The following is an 18,970-nucleotide window of genomic DNA, read 5'->3' on the forward strand; positions in this document are numbered from 1 at the left end:
ATCGAGTTCATAGCAGTTAATTGGGAAAAAAAGAGGAACACTCAAGAATAAATGATGGAGATTGGTAGCTGAGCAGTTGGTATGCATTTTAAAGGGATGTGAAAAATGCAAAGGAGTAAAACTATGTGAAGATTTAAAAAATAGCCTGTTCATTATTTTCTCTTCAAAATAAGTGGGAACTACATGAGAAGGGCTTAGGCAAATTAGCATGATGGATCAATCCCTGAGGCATAATGTGATATAAGATAATGATAAACTCTTACCCTTGAAAGGAACTTTACACACTGAGACCCAGAAAAGTTAACTGACTTCACAAGTTGACAGAAGTAGTTAGTCACCTCCCAGCTCCCAGGGTAATGTCCTTGCCACAAGACTAAATGGGCAGTTTGTTTCATGTTGGTTTTTGGAAGAAGCTATGCAGAAGGAGAGAAAAAGCCTGGTTAGCAGTTTACATTTTCAGAGCTGGGCTCTTATGGTGGGATGTCAGAAAATGCAAATAAACTGGTGTTTAAAACTATATTTCATTGCTTTTCAGTGATAACTATTTATGAAGACTTAGTTTCTATGTTATGATTAAATAGAGTCTAGTTTACCTCAAAGAACAAAACAACTATGCTTTTCCCCCCCACAGTGTAAAAGGAATTATTGTACAGCGAACTCTTGATTAAGCACACAGGAATTACCCAGCTTGTGAAATCATTTGGATTCCCTGACCGCTACCACATCCCCATCCTTCAACTGGGTCTCACTAGTTCCAACAGGGAACTAGAGTGAGACAGGTACAGATGAAGTGAATGATTACTCTTAAGTGAGAATGTGACTACAGTTGGGTTTACTTGGTAGCTAAAGGACTTGTTCAGTAGAATGCTGGCACCAATTGAATATATCCATCCATTTCTCTGCATACCCGTTGCCATCTCTCCAGTGTAAACCATCATCTTTCACTTGTACTTCTGCAATATTCTAACTCATTTCCATTCATGTGTTTCTATTCCTTTACTAATCTATTACCTACATTGCATTTGATGTAATATGTTAAAACCAAATTATGTTTACATATTTCTGTAGTTTAAAAATCTTTAAGTAACTCATGTGTGCCCATAGTATTAAATTAATATTCTACAGTTTGATATACAGCCTCTTCTTTAATATGATTTGAAGTTTCTCTTTACTTCTCTGGTCTCACCTATCACTGCGTATCTCCTCACTTTTCTCTTGATAATAGTGCCTCTCTGTGGGCCATCTTAACAAGCAACCCACTACATTTCAGCTCACCTTTACATAGGTCACTGATGTGATCTTTCAAAAATGCAAGAGTAATTCTATCACTTTTTGGTTTAATATCCTCCTATGAATTGCCACCACTATTATAATTATGTTGTAATTACTATTGCATTAAAGTCACTTATTATTTGGTCAACAGTCTTTCCTTAGCACATAATGTGACTTTTGTCTGGGATATTGTCTTCAAATTGGTAGCTTACTATATCCAGCTTATCCTTCAAGACTTAGCTAAAACATTTCCTTCCTTGAGAATCCCACAGTCTTATTATACTCATATATTCCCTTAGAACCTACACATACTTATGAAATTTACTCATTCATTCATAAAAAAAATTAACTGACTGCCTCCTATGTAGCAGGTACTTGCCAGGCACTATAAAAATGGCACTCTCTTAGAACTAATAAGTAAAAATTATTTACCTCATGCAAATTACATTCTTGGACAAAAGGCAGCAATAAGCAAAATGAGTAAGTAAAACATATCTTTTGTTAAATGGTGATAAAATTACTAGAAACAATAAAGCAAGAAGGGGGCCAGAAAGTTCTGAGCTGGAAGGGAAGATTTTTCTAAGAAAAGATACTGGTACAAGTATCTAAATAGGTGGAGCAAACAAGCTATGGAGGTATCTAGGGGAAATCTCAAAGGCCTTGATGGGAGAATCTCTCTTGCATATTTAAGGAATCCAAAAAAAGCTAGTGTATGAATGGAGTAAGGTTAGCATGGAGCAGAGTGTAAGAAATGAGGCCAGAGAGGTAAAGTGAACTCTGTTTTATAGGGATATTGAGGTCCTTGTAAATACTTGGCCTTTTACTCTTAATGAGATGGGAAGCCACTGGAGGAGGAAAGCAAAGCAGTGATATGACTTGATGTTTATTTTACAGGAACATTCCGTTGCTGTGAAGAGGACATGCTTAGGGGAGTAAGGGACAAGATGTTAGTAGGGTACTAGAGCAGAATATGAAGGAAGCTTGGAGAAGGGTAGTAGTAGTGTGGTTATAAAAAATGATTGGTATTTGGATATATTTTTAAGGTAGAGCTGAAAGGATTTTATGACCAATTGAATATGGAGTGCAAGAGAAAAGGAAAAAAGGAAGGTGTTGAGGCATTGGGCTTGAGCAAGTGGATGGAAAGACTTCGAGTAGCTCGTAGGTGTGTGTGTGTGTCGGGGGCTGTTTGTGTGTGTGTGTGTAATCAGGAATTTGGTTTTAGACATGTTAAGTTTGAGATGCCTGTTAGATATCTTAGTGGAGACATCCAGGGGGTAGTTGGATTAATGAATGTTGAAGACTGGAAGTAACGGGGGAGGCCTTCAGGATCTAAATGATATTTATAACCATGAGACTAGATATCATCACCAAGGAACAGAGTATAGGTGAAGAAGTGAAGATGTCTTTGGATTGGAACCTGGGATCCTCTGACATTAAGTAAGAAGGATGAGGAGGCAGAAGAGAAATCAACCAGTAGACTGAGATGGGGCTGTCTACCAGATAGACAGAAAAGTAAGATAGAGGCGAAATGAAGAAAGTGTTAGAAGGAGAAGAACCAATCAACTGTCAAATTCTGCTGATAGATTATGCATGTTGAGCCCTGGGAGATGACTTGGATTTAGCATCCTGGTTCCTTTAATGATGTAGATGAGAGCAGTTACGGTAGGGTAGTGGGAATGAAAGCCTTATTGTAGTGAATTCAAAAGAAAATAGACACAGAGCATAAATGGGCAACTATTCTATTTACACCTAAGTGCTCCTTTTCATTCTAAAAGTGTTCTAGTTTGAATGTTAACTCATATGCCAATCCTAACTATATAGAAGAAAACACTTTTAAGGAGCATTGTTGGAAATTTTAGCTGGAGGAACTATTGTCAGCCAAGATTTTGTTTTTAAACGTAAACAATACAGAGTATTTATTTGCTGAAGAAAATGATGCAGCATGGAGACATAATTGGTGATATGGGAGATAAAGGAGAGGATTTTGCGAATATCCTCGAAAAGGCAAGAGGGGATAGGACGCAGAGACCTTGGCCTTGGATGAGAAATCGGTCTCTGACTTCTCTAATGGGAGGGAAGGCAGAGTACATTGTTGCATTTTTCACATTGCATTTTACTGTTGATTTATTTCTTTGTTTTCCCACATATTGTGAACCTCTTAAGAGCAGTAAGAGTAAATGTCTTGTTCATTTTGTGGTAAGAATTTTTATTGTTCTATTTCTATTCTTTAGTACAATGCCTGACACACAGCATGTGTGCAATAAATGTTTGAATGAACAAATGAGGACACTGTGCTAAGCATGTGTATATTTCATCTTCTCCCTGAGATTGAATCATTTCCATCAAATCTTGACAACCAGATTGATTTAATTGTGTTTCTCCTGTCTGGGCCTACAGATAGCTTGACTAACTGGTAGAGTTGATTAATAGGAATGGCTGTTTCTACCAAAATCAATGCTGCTTGCCAGGAGTAAAATTAGTGACCTTTTGCTGCATCATTTTGCAGTGGTCCTGGTTATGGCTTTCACATGAAATTACTATTTACTTTACCTTGAACCTTTTGAAAGCTACCCATTCTCCTCAGTATCCATTTGTCATTTATAGTTTACCATCCATATGCCATTTATCATTATCTGTTATTATCTTACCTAAAAAATGGGAAGTGCTGTGAGCACAGGGATTACATTTGCATTGCTTTTTTCCCCTCAATAACGTTTTGTACCACCTTTAGTTAGAGAACATGTCTTATTCATTGTTTGGTTAAAAATACTTAATCCAGGCCTCGTGCAAAGCAAATGTCAAATAAGTATTTGTTGAATGAATAAATGAATGGTTACTGTCTGTGTTGTATGCTTTTGGTACACAGACAACTTTTCTTTCCTGTTTGGTGCCTCTATACTCCGGCTCTCGCTGGAGGACAGGGAGGTACTTGGCTTCTAATAGGTTGCACCTGAAGTCTTCTTCAAAGGCCTGTACTTGGGCCCCTGGAGCTGTATAACCAAATGCTGCAAGAACAAAAAGCTCCTAGAATTTTATGCCTTTTCCTCCGTAACTAGTATGCAATGACCGAGGTGCAGGAGTTTGGGAATCCAGCTCTCATGCCTCAAGGCAGTGCAAGCTCGCCAGTGCACTTTATACTCCAGAGCTACCAGTGGGGTCAGGCTGAAGCCAGGGCTTCACCTGAAACTGCACCTTGCTTGGCATATTAGTGTTCCTTATCTTGCTTCCCGGTGCTCCCTTGCAGGTTTCTCCTGAGATCCCATCTTTAGTAGATCACTTGTGTACTCACCCTTTCTGTAGTGTCTGCTTCTTGGGAACTTTACTTAAGGCATTGCATGTTTATAAGCAGGTGATGTCAGGAGCAGGGAATTATAATCACTGTCTCTCTAAGGGTGTTAAGGTTTGCTGTTGTAGGTGGTCTATGCTGCCAACCAAAACTGTAGGTGACTGTGAACTAAATGTGACATTTGATTTGGTTGTTGGGTAGGAAGTAGCTTTATAATTTCAGTAAATAAGTAATATTTAATTTAGTAGATATCTTATTAAACTATAAGTCTTTCTAACACAGTCAGAATGTATATTTTTAAATTTTCTTCTCTTTTTGATTAAACATATCTCTAATATCTCTGTTCTTTCTCCTTAGGCAAGGGTAATAAAGAGTTGATTGTATAACCAATTTTTCTATGATTGAGTACAATTTTCTTTTGTCTTTCCGTTGAATATAAACATCCATTTTCACATACCGAATAAACCATTTATTTTATTTAGTGATTTGGAAAGAACAGAAACTCCTTTATCTGTGAAAAGCGATTGGAAGTAATGTATTTTAGAGCTGAAAAGAACTTTAGTAACCAGCTGGTATCCAACACCTTTATTTTATAAATGAGACCATTTGAGACCCAAAGAGGTTAAGTAATTTGTTCAATATCACCCGGTTTGGTTAGCAGCAGAGCAGGGCTACAGCCCCACGCCTGGGCTGCTGTGCTCCACAAAATACATATTTATTATTCACAGGATTGATATGAGGATTAGGGACCACATCTGTGAAAAATAGATTTAGCCTTTGGAAAGAAAGATGCTGGATAGCTTTATGAAAGTTTTATGAAAACTAATCTCATTTTAACCTTTTCTGTACAATTGTTAGTTTTGTTCAGTTTTATGTTATTTGCCTCGGGCTTCTTTTTGGCCAAGGACTAGATAACATACAATGCTTGATTTAAAAAATCAATATTAAGTATCCGGATTGTGTTAGAAATCTGAATTACTTCAGCTGGTTCTGAAGCCCGGAGCAGTTGCAGACGGCTTTCCAGGATGGCAATCATTTACGTACATGAGAAATTCTCTGTTCTTACTTTGCATATTGGGAATAAGGACAGTTAGTCCCAAAGAAAAGAAGGAAGCATAACTTATATTTTGGCGCAGCTCAGTAATGCTTCCAAAGCTGGATGCAATGTGTCTTTAACAAACCATGAACCTTCTCTCCTGCCGAGCCACCATATCCTGCGTATTCAGCATAGTCAGGGAACCATTATACTAATCCACCGTACCTTCCTATCTCTAGCAAGCACATGTAAGTGATAACTTTGAATATTTATTTTGATGCAAGGTGTATAACTCTTTTCTATGTCTTCTTGTGAAGGGAGGAAATTGTTACTTGCTCAACTTAGTTACTTTAATTGTTAAAGTTTGGTTCTTTCAGCCACAGCATGCTTTGATATATGAACAAGAATACTGTTTAATTTTCGTAGTATTCGAAGTGATTTGTGCAGATTCATATATGCAGGAAAGATAAAATTTGGGTACCAAAAGGCTAAAGTAACTTTTATATATATTTTTAATTAGGTACGATTATATGCAAGACCCGATGCTATCAGAAGAGGATCCGGGGACTATGCTCTCCATATAACAAAGAGATTAATAGAATTTTATGAAGACTACTTTAAAGTGCCCTATTCCTTGCCAAAACTAGGTAAGAATTTTCTTGGTTATTTTATTGAAAGGGGTCCATGAAGGTTAAATTTCTTCTTCATGCATTTATTTGAAATATCCATAAGCACAAAAATTCCAAGAGCTATATTTTTTAAAGAAGATGAACATGAAAATAATTTCTCCTGAAGAGGTCAAATAAAAGTCAGTGGTTCTGAAGTCTTGCCAAAAAGTGCTGATGGGAATTAAGAATGGTGTTATGTAAGTTAAGGATTCCAGAAGTTAACCCCAATAGCTAGAGTTTATTGAATGCGTACTGGGAAGGGGTTCTTGCCAGCATCTCATTTAATCCTCGCAACTGCTGTTGGGATAGGTACTGTGACAACATTTTCCACCTGGGAGAACTGAGACCCATGGAGTCTTCCATTTGTTCGGATAGCCAATAAGTAAAGGAGCTAAAATTTCAATCTAGGTCTTTATGACTCCCAGATGTATTCAATATTTTACACTCATTGATTCGTTTCTTTCCTAATTTTCAGATGTCAGACGTCAGTGTGTTAGTTATCCCTTAGATTGTTTTTGATCAGTCATATTTCAAGTAAGTTATGGTAAATGGAATAAAAATTAAGAAAGAAGGGGAATTTTAATGGTGGAAATTGTGTTCACAATAAATATGCTTACATTTTCTTCTTTTACAAAGAGAAGATGTTTAATAATTGTTTGCTGAATGAATAAATGGATGAATTTTGTTATCCTAATTTGAATGAAGTTGCTGCTTTTGCGGGAGAGAAAACTCTGGCTTTCCAGGAAATTAGAGAAAGTACCCACACCCATTAGAAATGCTGAAGTTATTTTTCCTTCTCAGAAAACCTGTTTTGAAATACTACATCACAACAATCCTTTGTTCCCCTTCCCTTCTCCCTGTCCACTTTCCTTCTCCAGAGTGTTTTTGATCAGCATCAATATAGAAGTTATTGGTCATTGGCAAGAATAAAGTGCTTATCTGATCAAAAGTGTTAGTATTTGAACCACAGGTTCTCCTCTCAGGAGAACTGGGCCTATTTCATTGAAGTACCTGCCTGCTGTGCAGCTTTATTGGTCTTACAATGAGTAGTTCAGGGAGTAGATTGAATAGTTAATATTGTTATCAATGGGTATGGCATATAATTTTAAAGAGTGATATTATAAAATTCTGAGGTCTTTTTGAAATATGTGCTCTTAGAATCCATAACATTTAATTTCAATTTTCTAAACAATTTTATTTCAAATAGGATCTATGTTTTGCTTTGCTCTGTCTTCTTTCCTTCTTTTACTCTCTGTATCAACTTCCCTATTAGAATCAATTACACTGAAATCTCCTTGGTAGGCACCCAAGGCAGGAAGAATACCTGACCTCATTTGCATGGGAGGTGACACTGTTCTGCACTCCAAGTAAAACTGACTGGGAACTTCCCAGCTTGACCCTAATGTAAAATTCACAAGCGCTTATGTTGCAAGTTCAGCAAGAGAAATAAAGTGTGGATCTCTGTCCCCTTCAGACCAGTAATTAGTAGAGGAATTCAATTTATAACTTCAGGGGGTTCCATGTAACTGTCAGCTTGCAGCAGGAAGCAGTTCGAGTCCTCTATTTCACTCACAAGTGAGCCATGTAGGCTTTCATCTGTAGAAAAGAGCTTTGTTCACTGTTACTTTTACTTGTCAATCTACCTTATGTTGTATATAATTGAACGATTTGACTTACCTCAAAATACTTCTTTTTATGTATCTGGGGAGTTATGATAGCCTGTGGCATTTTGTAAAATTTCTCCTAGAGTTTTACTCATTTTATGTATCTACAGATATTTAGATCTATTTGTTAATGGATTTATAAGTATGCATCCTAAATACTCCCTACATAAAAATTCATAAGCACAGAAGCATTTTGATAAATCTTTACTTTCCATTGTATGTTATGAGTTATATTTTAAATACATTCTATAGCAACAACTCAGTCTTTGTTAATGGTGCATGCAGATGTATCTTAGATATCAGCTGTGTCTGCCTTGACCCTTCAGACCTAAGGTGGTTTTTTCCTTCCTCCCTCCCTCCCTCCCTCCTTTCCTCACACCCTTAAACATTCATTGAGTGCCTCCCGTAGCTTCTTTTCTATGTGATGGGGACACAGTAGCAAATAAAAAAGACAAAAATCCCTTCCTTCCTGAGGCTTACATTTTATTAGGTAGAGGCAGACAGTAAAGCCATTAGTAACACATACAGTATGTCAGGTAAGTACCATTAAAAATAAAGCTAGAGAAGAGGAACAGGAAGTCTGTGGGCAGATCAGGCATGGGAAAGAGACTGAATCTTTTAAAGGCATGAATATGGATGGCTTTATTGAGAAGCTGTTTTTTGAGCAAAGAACTCAAGGGTGTGGAGGAGTAAGCTGAGTGAATATTATGGGACAAAGACTGTAGGTAAAGAGAAAAAAGTGCCCAGACTTTGAAATGAGAGTTTTGTTGGTGTACTTGGGGAATAGCAAAAAGACAAGTATGACTAGAACAAGATGAGTAATGGAGAAGAAGTAAAGGCGAGTAGTAGATTATGGAGACTGTGGTAGGGACTTTGGCTTTTTTTTTTTGCTCTGGGTGAGATGGAAATCAATTGGTCAGTTCTTAGCAGCAGTATTACATAATCTGGTTTCTGATATAAAACGGTTATTCTTGTAGCCATGTTGAATACATTGTAGGGCAAAGGTTCTCAAGGGTGATTTTGTCCTTCAGGCACTTGGCAATATCTAGGGACATTTTTGTGTGCCGCAACTCAAGGAGGTTTAGTAGAGTGTGTTCTATTGGCATTTAGTGGATAGAGGCCAGGGATAGTGGTAAACACCCTGCAATGCACAGGACAACCTCCCATAATAAAGAGTTATCTAGCCCAAAATGTCAATAGTGCTGAGACTGAGAGACCCTGATAGAGGGGGAAAGGTCAGAGGCATAAGACCAGTTAAGAGTATATGGCAAAACTCAGGCAAAATATGATGGTTGCCTAATGGATTAGGATGTTACCAGTGAGGTGGTCAGAAATGGTCCAATTCTGAATATTTATTGAAAGTGCAGACAAAATTCACTCTTGAACAGGATGTGGGATGTAAGAGAAAGAGAGGTACCAAGGGCAATTCTAAGGTTTTTGTTTTGAGATTTCAAAGGATGGAATTGCTTTTTACTGAGACAGGACAATTGTGAAAAAGATAGTATTTGAGACTGATGTGTCTATTAGGTATGTAGGTGGCAACTTGATGTCTGTGAGAAATTCAAGTAGAAAACTGAATTTATACCTGTGGAATCTAGGTGAGTAACCTGGCTGGAGAAATCCATTTGCCAGCATGTCAGGATGGTCAGGACCCCCAAAGCTGCGAAGGCAGGTAAAGAGAATAGGAACAAGGGAGGGCTGATCCACTGTTTAGTTTTTAAATAGATCAAGAGCCAGTAAAGGCTACCGGTTGACAAAAGGGAACTGGTTGGGCTACTAAGAAAATAAATATATGTGGTGTTCTGGACATCTACTGCAGAAAGCATTTCATAGAAAATTGATAAATTGTGGTAAGTCCAGTTAGATGAAAGCTGAGAATTGACCATTAATTGGCACTAGCCATTTGGAGGTCACTAGTGACCTTGACAAGAGCAAAGACCTGATAGGATATATTCAAGAGCAAAGGGGAATGGGCTGGTGAGGGCATACAGTGACTAGAGACAGTAAACCACAGACTAGCATTTCTCAAAGTTCCTAGTGTAGAGGGTTCTGCGAATAGGGAGAGAATTATTTGTATTCTAATAATGCTTACCTCTGGTTAAGACTGTTTCTGTGAACTAATAGCATCCTAGCCTGACGGATCTGTCCCTGTCCCAAAGCATGTAAGGGAGATAGGGAACTTGCCTCTTTCTTTGATTTGCATTACAACACTAAAAACTGAAACAAACAAATAAGAACATTCTCCACCAGTTAACCTGAATTCACTGAAGCTTCAGAGGCATGTGGGTATGTGTGAATGCCAGGGTGTGGCATAGCCAAAACCAAGCAGCAAAACAACCTCAAGATGCAATATTGGAGCCTCCTTTTCTTAAAATTTTCTTTGCTGTTCTGTCATGAACTCTGCAATATCTTCTCTCTTCAATCTTCCCAAGTTCTTTTTCATTTCAAATGCTGAATAGTTTAACTTTCTCTGCTGTGGCATTATCATGCTAGCTTGTCTCTGAGGATTTGAGCTTCCGCACCAAGTAGTTTATCAGAATAGTTCCATAAGAGGAATTCTGATACTCTTAGGGCAATAATTTATTCTCTTGTTACACAAGGATATTTCTCTAATGTTCTTAAGCCAAAATATTTAGCCAGTGTACCTGTGTGAAGGTGTATTTTTAAATCTCTAACTTAGGTAATTAAAAACACGCATATGAGGTTTCTCTTTCCCGGTGTTAAGTTGTAATGAGAGGTATAGAATCTATTTGATGTAATATCGCAGTTTTTCTTTAGAGTGTGTGATCTATTTTCATGAGAACACTCAGAGGCCTGGAGGTTTACTTTAAAAACTGGTTGTTATAGACACATAAAAAATTAAATTATCTTCCCTCTCATCCCCAAAATATAGTGATGCCAATTTAAAAAATAAATGGACTTGTGTTTACTGAATGTGGGCCACTCCTAAGGGCTGTGCATCCTAATCCATTTCATCTTTTCCACTGCCTTTGAGGCAGTGCCTGTTATTTTCTCATTTTCCAGGTGAGAAAATTTAGGCACTAAGTGACTAAGTGATGTGCTCTGATCACAAAGGAGGGATTAGTGGGTTTATAATTCAAACTCAGGCTGTCTGGCTTCAACATTTTAGGATTCTGATGAAACAGATTTCAGAAATTTTGAGAATTCAGAGATTAAAATATAGGTTGCCTTAATAAGCTAGATAATCTGATTGGCAGAAGACTAATGTAATAGTTATTTTTGTTAATTTCATATAATGTTAAAATTAAAACATGGTCATTGAAGAAAGTTTGAAAACTTCAAAATAAAATAAACACCTTCCTATAACTCATAATTTCATCAACCAGATTTGAGTATTTAAAATTTTTTTTTCAACATAGATGTTTTATAAGTTAATTAAGTGGCAAAGTGACAGATGTATATTGGAATGTTTTGTTACTCACCCTATTTAGATTTCAATTAATTATGGCAGATAGCCTTCAGTTTCTTTTTGCTGCTACTTTGTAATTTGTAAATCAATGTTTTGTAAAGGAGTTTGCTTGATTGCTTTTTTTCCCCGACAGAATGCTTTTATGAAGAATTCAATATCTACCTGGCACAGTGCTCTGATTGTAGAGGGAGTACAAGTATTTTATAACAGGAGTTTCTGGCTTCAAGGAGATTGTGGTCTTGTTGAGGAGAGAATACAATATTTATAGGAATGAATGGATTAGAGACTTGTACAATATGTTAGCACCAACATTTTGTAGGGCAAAAGTATACTACCACGTTAAGAATGTGAGTTCATTGCACAATGCTGCAGGCAAGAAATGCACATAAAAAGAAGCCTTATATTTACTTGAATCCTGAAAAAGAAACAAATTTAATCAAAGGTGGAGAAGAAAGGGGAGAAGTCATTTTGGGAATTGTATAGTGGAGAAAGCCCATGCATACCTGGGGCTCTATGTACCATGTTGATGGGGTCTATTTATTTTTCTATAATGGAACAGATGAGTTAAGGGATAAGTTGCCCTTAACTTGAAGTTCATAAATAGGAGAGTCTAGCTTGAATGATTGAGTTTTGTTTAAGCTATTACAAATACCTATTTCTTTTTTTTATTGTTATTCATTCTATTAGAGTTGTCCCAATTTCTCCCCCTTTCCTTCCTCCACGCCACCCACCTTGTTCCCCGCTCTCACAGTCAATCCCTACACCATTGTCTGTGGGTCATTCATACATGTTCTTTGACTAATCCATTACCCTTTTCCGCTGTTATCCCCCTCCCCTCTTCCCTCTGGCTGCTGTCAATCTGTTCCATGTTTCCATGTATCTGGTTCTATTTTGCTCGTTAGTTTATTTTGTTCATTAGATTCCTCTTATAAGTGAGATCATATGGTATTTGTATTTTATTGACCGGCTTATTTCACTGAGCATAATATTCTCCCATTCCATCCATTCTGACACAAAAGGTAAGGGTTCCTTCTTTCTTTCTGCTGCAGAATATTCCATTGTGTAAATGTACCACAGTTTTTGACCCACTCATCTACTGAGGGGAACTTAGGTTGTTTCCAGCACTTGGTCATTATGAATAGTGTTGCTAAGAACATAGGGGGTACCTAAGTTCTTTTGATTTGGTGTTTTGGGATTCGTATGGTACATTATCAACAGTGGAATTGCTGGATCAAAAGGAAGTTTCATTTTTAACGTTTCGAGGGAACTCCATACTGTTTTACACAGTAGCTGCACCAGTCTGCACACCAATAGTGCAGTAGGTTTCCCTTTTCTCCATAGCTCACCAGTACCTGTTTGTTGATTTATTAGTGATGGCCATTCTGGCAAGTGTGAGGTGATATCTCATTGTGGTTTTAGTTTGCATCTCTTTGATGGCTAGTGATGTTGAGCATCTTTTCCTATGTCTAGAGGCCATATGTATGTCTTCCTTGGAGAAGTGTCTATTCCAGTCCTTTGTCCATTTTTTATTGGGTTTTTTGTCTTCCAGGTATTGAGTCATGTAAGTTCTTTATATTATTTGGAGATTAAACCCTTGTCTGATACATCATCAGCAAATATATTCTCCCATACAGTTGGTTCCTTTTTTATTTTGATGATGGTGTTTTTAGCCCTACAGAAGTTTTTTAATTTGATGTAGTCCCATTCATTTATTTTTTTTCCTTTGTTTCCCTTGTCCTAGGAGATATAGCAGCAAAAATATTTCTACAAAGAGTATCTGAAATTTTACTGCCTATGATTTCTGCTAGGACTTTTATGGCATTGCAACTTACATTTAGGTCTTTTATCCATTTTGAGTTTATCCTGGTGTATGGTGTAAGTTTCATTGGTGTGGTTTAGTTTCATTTTTTTTTTGCAAGTACCAACCCAGTTCTCCCAACACCGTCTGTTGAAGAGGCTACTTTTACTCCATTGTATGCTTGTGCCCCCTTTGTCAAATATTAATTAACCATAAAGACATGGGTTTATTTCTGAACTCTCTATTCTGTTCCATTGATCTATGTGTCTGTTCTTATGCCAGTACCAGGCTGCTTTGATTACAGTAGCCTTGTAGTATAGTTTTATATCAGGTATTGTGACCCCTCCAACTTTATTCTTCTTTCTCAAGGTTGCTGAAGCTATTTGGGGTCTTTTTGGTTCCATATAAATTTTTGGAGTATTGATCAGTGAAATATGCTAATTGGTATTTTAATAGGAATTGTGTTGAAGCTATAGATTGCTTTGGGTAGTATGGACATTAATGAGGCTTATTTTTCCAATCCATGCACATGGTGTATGGTTCCATTTATATGTTCCTTCCTCAATTTCTTTTTTTCAGTGTCCTATAGTTTTCTAAGTACAGGTCTTTTACCTCCTTGGTTAAATTTATTTCTAGGTACTTTATTTTTCTTGTTGGAATAGTAAATGGCATTTTTTCCCTAGTTCCTCTTCCTGATAGTTCATTGTTAGTATACATAAATGCCATCAATTTCTGAATATTGACTTTGTATCTTGCTACTTTTCTAAATTCACTTATTAGGTTGAATAGTTTTTTGGTGAAGACTATAGGGTTTTCTATGTACACTAATGTTATTTGGAAAAAATGATATTTCATATAAATATGTTTTTGTGTGTTCATTTTCCTTTGTTTCCAGGTACTTTTTGATTTCTTCCTTGATTTCATTGTTAACCCATTCATTACTTAATAACGTGTTATTCATTCTCCATGTATTTGAATGTTTTTGAATTTTTTTCCTTGAGGTTGGTTTCTAGTTTCAAACTATTGTGATCTGAGAAGATGCTTGATATGATTTCAATTTTCTTGAATTCGTTGAGGCTTGTTTTGTGTCCTACCATGTGGTCTATCTTTGAAAGTGATCCATGTGCATTTGAAAAGAGTGTATATTTTGCTTCTTTGTATGAAATGCTCTGTAAATATCAATTACATATCAATATAAATATCAATTAAGTCCATTTGATCTAGAGTGTTGTCTATGCCACAATAGCCTTGTTGATTTTTTGTTTGAACAATCTATCCATTGAGACTTACAGATGTTAAAATCCCCTGTGATGACTGTGCTGCTGTCAATCTCCTTCTTAAAGTCCTTCAATATTTTCCTTATATATTTGGATGCTCTTATGTTGGGTGCATATATGTTTACAAGGGTTATATCTTCTTTCTGGACAGCTCCCTTAAGTATTATGTTGTGACCTTCTTTTTCCTTTGTTATGGCCTTTGTTTTGAAGTCTGTTTTGTCTGCTATAAGTTCTGCTATCCCAGATTTTTATTTCATGTCAATTTGTTTGGAATATTTTTTCCTATCTCTTCACTTTCAACCTGTGTAGATCTCTTGTTCTGCGGTGGGTCTCTTGTAGACAGCGTATTGTGGGTTATGTTTTCTTATCCATTCAACTATCCTATGTCTTTTGTTTGGGGCATTTAATCCATTTACATTTAAGGTTATTATTGATAGGTATTTAATAATTGCCATTTTCCCCTTTGTGCCTGTGTTCCTTTCTCTGTCTCTCTTTTTCTTCCTTTTCTTAAAGCCGTTCCTTTAGCATCACTTGCAATGCTGGTTTGATGGAGATGTATTCTTTTAGTTTAGTTTTTTGTTTTTTTTTTGGTCTGGAAGCTCCTTATTTCACCTTCTGTTTTAAATGAGAGCCTTTCTGGGTAGAGTAGTCTTGGTTGCAGGTCTTTGCTTTTCATTAGTTGGAATATTTCTTGCCATTCCCTTCTGGCTTGTAGTGTTTCTATTGAGAAATCAGCTGATAGGCTTATCAGAGCTTCTTTGTATGTTACTAGCTGTTTCTCCCTTGCTGCCTTTAAGATTCTCTCCTTGTCTTTAAATTTTGCCATTTTAATTATAACATGTCTTGGAGTGGGCCTCTTTGGCTTCATCTTGATTGGGGCCCTCTGTGCTTCCTGAACTTGTATGATTTTTCCCTTTACCAAGTCAGGGAAGTTTCCTGTCATTATTTTTTCAAACAGGTTTTCTATCCCTTGCTCCTTTTCTTCTTTTTCTGGTGTCCCTATGATGCAAATATTGTTATGTTTCATGTTGCTCTGTAGTTTCCTTGAACTATCTTAATTTTTTTTAGTCTTTTTTCATTTTGTTGCTCTGTGTGGATTGTTTTCCTACATTTTGTTCCTACTTGCTGATTTGATCCTCTGCTTAATCTAGTTTGCTTTTAATTCCTTCAATGTAGTCTTAAATTAAAATATTGTATTCTTCATTTCCAACTAGTTTTTATTCATAATTTCTGTCTTTTTTCATGCTGATGTTTTTCCCACTGTTACTTGTAGTTCTCACTGAACTCTTCTAGTGTCTTTATAACTATTACTTTGAATTCTATGTTTGATAAATTGCTTGCCTCAATTTAATTTAGTATTATTTGGGGGATTCCTGCATTTCTTTGATTGGGGGTTGTGTCTTTGTCTCCTCATTTTAGGTGATTCTTTTTATTTGTTTCTGCCTATTAGATTGATATGCTTTGACTCCTTGCCTTTGTGAGGTGGCCTGTGGTAGAAGACCTGTGCAACTCAGTTGTTCAGTCTCCTTGAACTCCTGAGCTGGATGATCTAGGGATGCCCTTTATGCAGTTTATGTGGGTTCTCTTGTTGTAGTTGGGTTTTGTTTGTTGTTGGTTTGTTCTTGGGTGGGTTCTCTCTTCTGGCTTGGCTGACTGACAGTCACAGCCCATACCACATCTTGTGTGCTGTTGTATAGGAACTGCCAGAACAAAACAAAGAAGTCCAGCAAACAAAACCCATACCAGCAAAGTACCTCCTAACCACTACGATGATGTCAACAACAAATGAGCTAAGATTAATAAAGATGGAAAGAGGATAAGGATATTATATGAAAAGAAAAAAGAATATGAGGTGACTAATGGAAAGAAAACTGATTTTGAGAGGGTAGGTGGAGGAGGAATGAGTCTGGAATGGAAACAAAGAAAAGGAGAAAATAAAATTTACAACATAAATAAAATAGGGATGGAATAGGGGAAAATGGAATAAGAAATGGGAAGATTATAATGTGAAGTTTGAAAAAAATAGTGAAAAAATAGCAACCAAATTGAAGAAAAACAACCATTGCAGCAATATCCATGACAAATGAGGAGAGATTAATAAAGATGAAAGTGAATTAGAACATTGTAAGAAAGGAAAAAGAAAGAAAGGGGAAAAAAGATTGTGATATGTCTAAAGGAAAGAGAAATGATTTTGAGAGGATAAAGGGAGGAGAAATAATAAATGTAAAGGTTTGAAACCAGGCTAAGAAAGGGAGAAAAAAATATTTAAAACAAAAATAAGACAGGGCAGGAGGAAGGAAAAAATGGACTAGGATAGGGGAATAGTAAAATATGAGACTTAAATATAAAAAAATAGTGAATAACTAGTAGCAAAATTGAAGAAATGCAACAACAACCCCAATATCAATGACAACTGAACAAATATTAATAAAGGTAGAATGAATATAAGGATATTATAAGAAAGGGAAAAAGAATGTGAGATGACTAATGTAAAGAAAAATGGTTTTGACAGGCTGTAGAGAGAGGAGAAGTAGTAAGAGTGAGGAATAGAATCAAGGTGTAGAAAGGGCAAAAAGAAAATTTAAAACAAAAATAAAGAGAAGGACGAAGGCAAAATGGAGTAAGAGAAGGGAAGAGTAAAGTATAAGATTTGAAATAAAACTAAAATAAAATAATAAAAATAAAAATATATAAAAACAAAATAAAGTAAAAATAAAACAGTGAAATAATTGGAACAAAATTGAAGTCAAAGAAACAATGTTAAAAAACTATGCAGGAGAAAAATAATGCAAATACTGGAAAAGAACAAGGTGGAATTTGTCTCAGCAGAGTCGTGTTTGTTTGCTTACCATCTTCTCCTCCTGGATCCATCCCTGGTAATGGCAGCTGATGCCTCAGTCTAGCTTTAGGCAGCCTGTTCAAGGCTAAAAGCAATTTGCAGTCTGTGACTGTGTCTTTCAGGCCTGGTTGATCCTTGTTGTTCTGCCCTGCTGGCTTTTTATCAGCACATGGCCCAGGAGTAGTTCGTCTAATGTCTGACAGCACTGCATGTGCCACCTCCACCTGTCTCTAGAAGGAGCTTCTGGTGTGATCAGGGTATGTGATTCCTGGTTCTCTCCTGGGAGGTGCTGTTCTGTCTTCAGAGAAGATGGTGGGTGTGTTCCCTAGCCCCTGTGCCACATGTCTTGGTCAGTCCCAGATTATTTCCAGTAATGTGTAGTTTCTGATAAATTAGCTGTGTGTTTCACGTGAGGGGCCCATCTGTCTGAAAGGGTCAGTTCTTTCCTGCTGGGCACTGATAGCAGCTCTATTTGAGAGCTGAGGCTGTGCAGGGCCCTGAATACCCCCTGCTGTGCCAGTTTCTACTCCCTCTGCTCTGCTCAGTGGAATATAGCCCAAGGAGGAGACAGTGTAGCATCTGATAAAATTTCATAAAGGGCTCCTTTGGAGGTTTTCTTTCTTTCCCCTGAGGGTACGCACCTGGCAGGGGGTTCTTGAGCCTGGCCTTACTGTTCTGTGGAGTTTGCAGTCCTGCAAGTGGAGGCTGGGCAATCCTTCCCCTTCCCAGAGCTTTGTACTCTGTGGTATGAGTGGCCCAACCTGGCTGCAAAGAATCTCAGGTTCTCAGTCTTGCCTGTCCAGCTGCTAGCTCACAGCTCTCTCTCACGGAAGGCTCAGACCCAAACCCTCCATTCTGCACGCAGCCACCACTCACCAGCTGTGCTAGGTGGGGACCCACAATCTGTTCACCATGCAGCCTTCTACTCTTCTTGGCCAGCTGGACTCCATGAGCATGAATTGTGCTTTTAATCTGGCCTCTTTGCTAGCAGGGCAGCTGTGTACACATGTGTGGGGTCCCTCCCAACCACACCTCAGCTCCCCTCTTAAGAAAAAGTTCCTATGTGGCACCCACACTGCAGAACCAAGCCACTGCCTGGCTCTCTGAGCACTCCACATCCCCAAAAGGCAAAAAGTTTCATTCAGGGATGGCTGCAGCCTGCCGGTCTCTCTGACAGTTCTAGGAGATAGAATTTTTCTCTTGAACTCTTCTGATTGGCACTGCAGCTATGGACATGCTGCTTGATCTGTGTGTATATGCAGCTCGAGTCTCCCATACTCCCCATAGCCACCCAAGACTCTCCTGATCAGGGTTGGGGGTTCCCTGTGCAGGCCGGGACCCCTGCTCCTGAAGAGGCGGGAGCTACTAAGCTCTGTTTTCTGTCTGTTCTCTTCTATGCTGCAGGTGCCTTGGGCAAGGTATTTCCACTTCAACTTATAAATTCTCCTATTAGACAGTGCAAAAATTCCTATCAGCTAAGATTCCATTGATTGTTTAATGTCACTTGTCAGAAGATCGGCTGAAAATCTGTGCTGGGGCACAAGCAAGTGGGCTCAGCTTCCCTGTACTTGGCCGCCATCATCTTATGTCTCTAATAATACACCTATTTATTTATTGTGGTGATGATTATGATGATGACGATGATGACGATGACAACAACTTGCTATTTGCAAATAGTACAGTTTTGAAGTTTTTTCTTT

At 37.6% G+C, this 18,970-nt stretch overlaps 1 protein-coding gene across 2 annotated transcripts in view; it reads left to right on the plus strand.

Moving 5' to 3' along the window:
• Positions 1 to 18,970, plus strand: part of TRHDE (thyrotropin releasing hormone degrading enzyme) — a 393,263-nt gene that overhangs the window by 97,864 nt on the left and 276,429 nt on the right. For both annotated transcript variants that reach the window (XM_054580121.1, XM_054580122.1), the window contains exon 3: positions 6,115 to 6,241. In XM_054580121.1, coding sequence (XP_054436096.1) covers positions 6,115 to 6,241 — 127 coding nt within the window. The remainder of the gene's footprint in view (positions 1 to 6,114; positions 6,242 to 18,970) is intronic.

This window comes from Pteronotus mesoamericanus, unplaced genomic scaffold, assembly GCF_021234165.1.
Source record: "Pteronotus mesoamericanus isolate MK-2021 breed Mesoamerican mustached bat unplaced genomic scaffold, CSHL_Meso_final contig_56, whole genome shotgun sequence".
Classification (NCBI taxonomy): domain Eukaryota; kingdom Metazoa; phylum Chordata; class Mammalia; order Chiroptera; family Mormoopidae; genus Pteronotus; species Pteronotus mesoamericanus.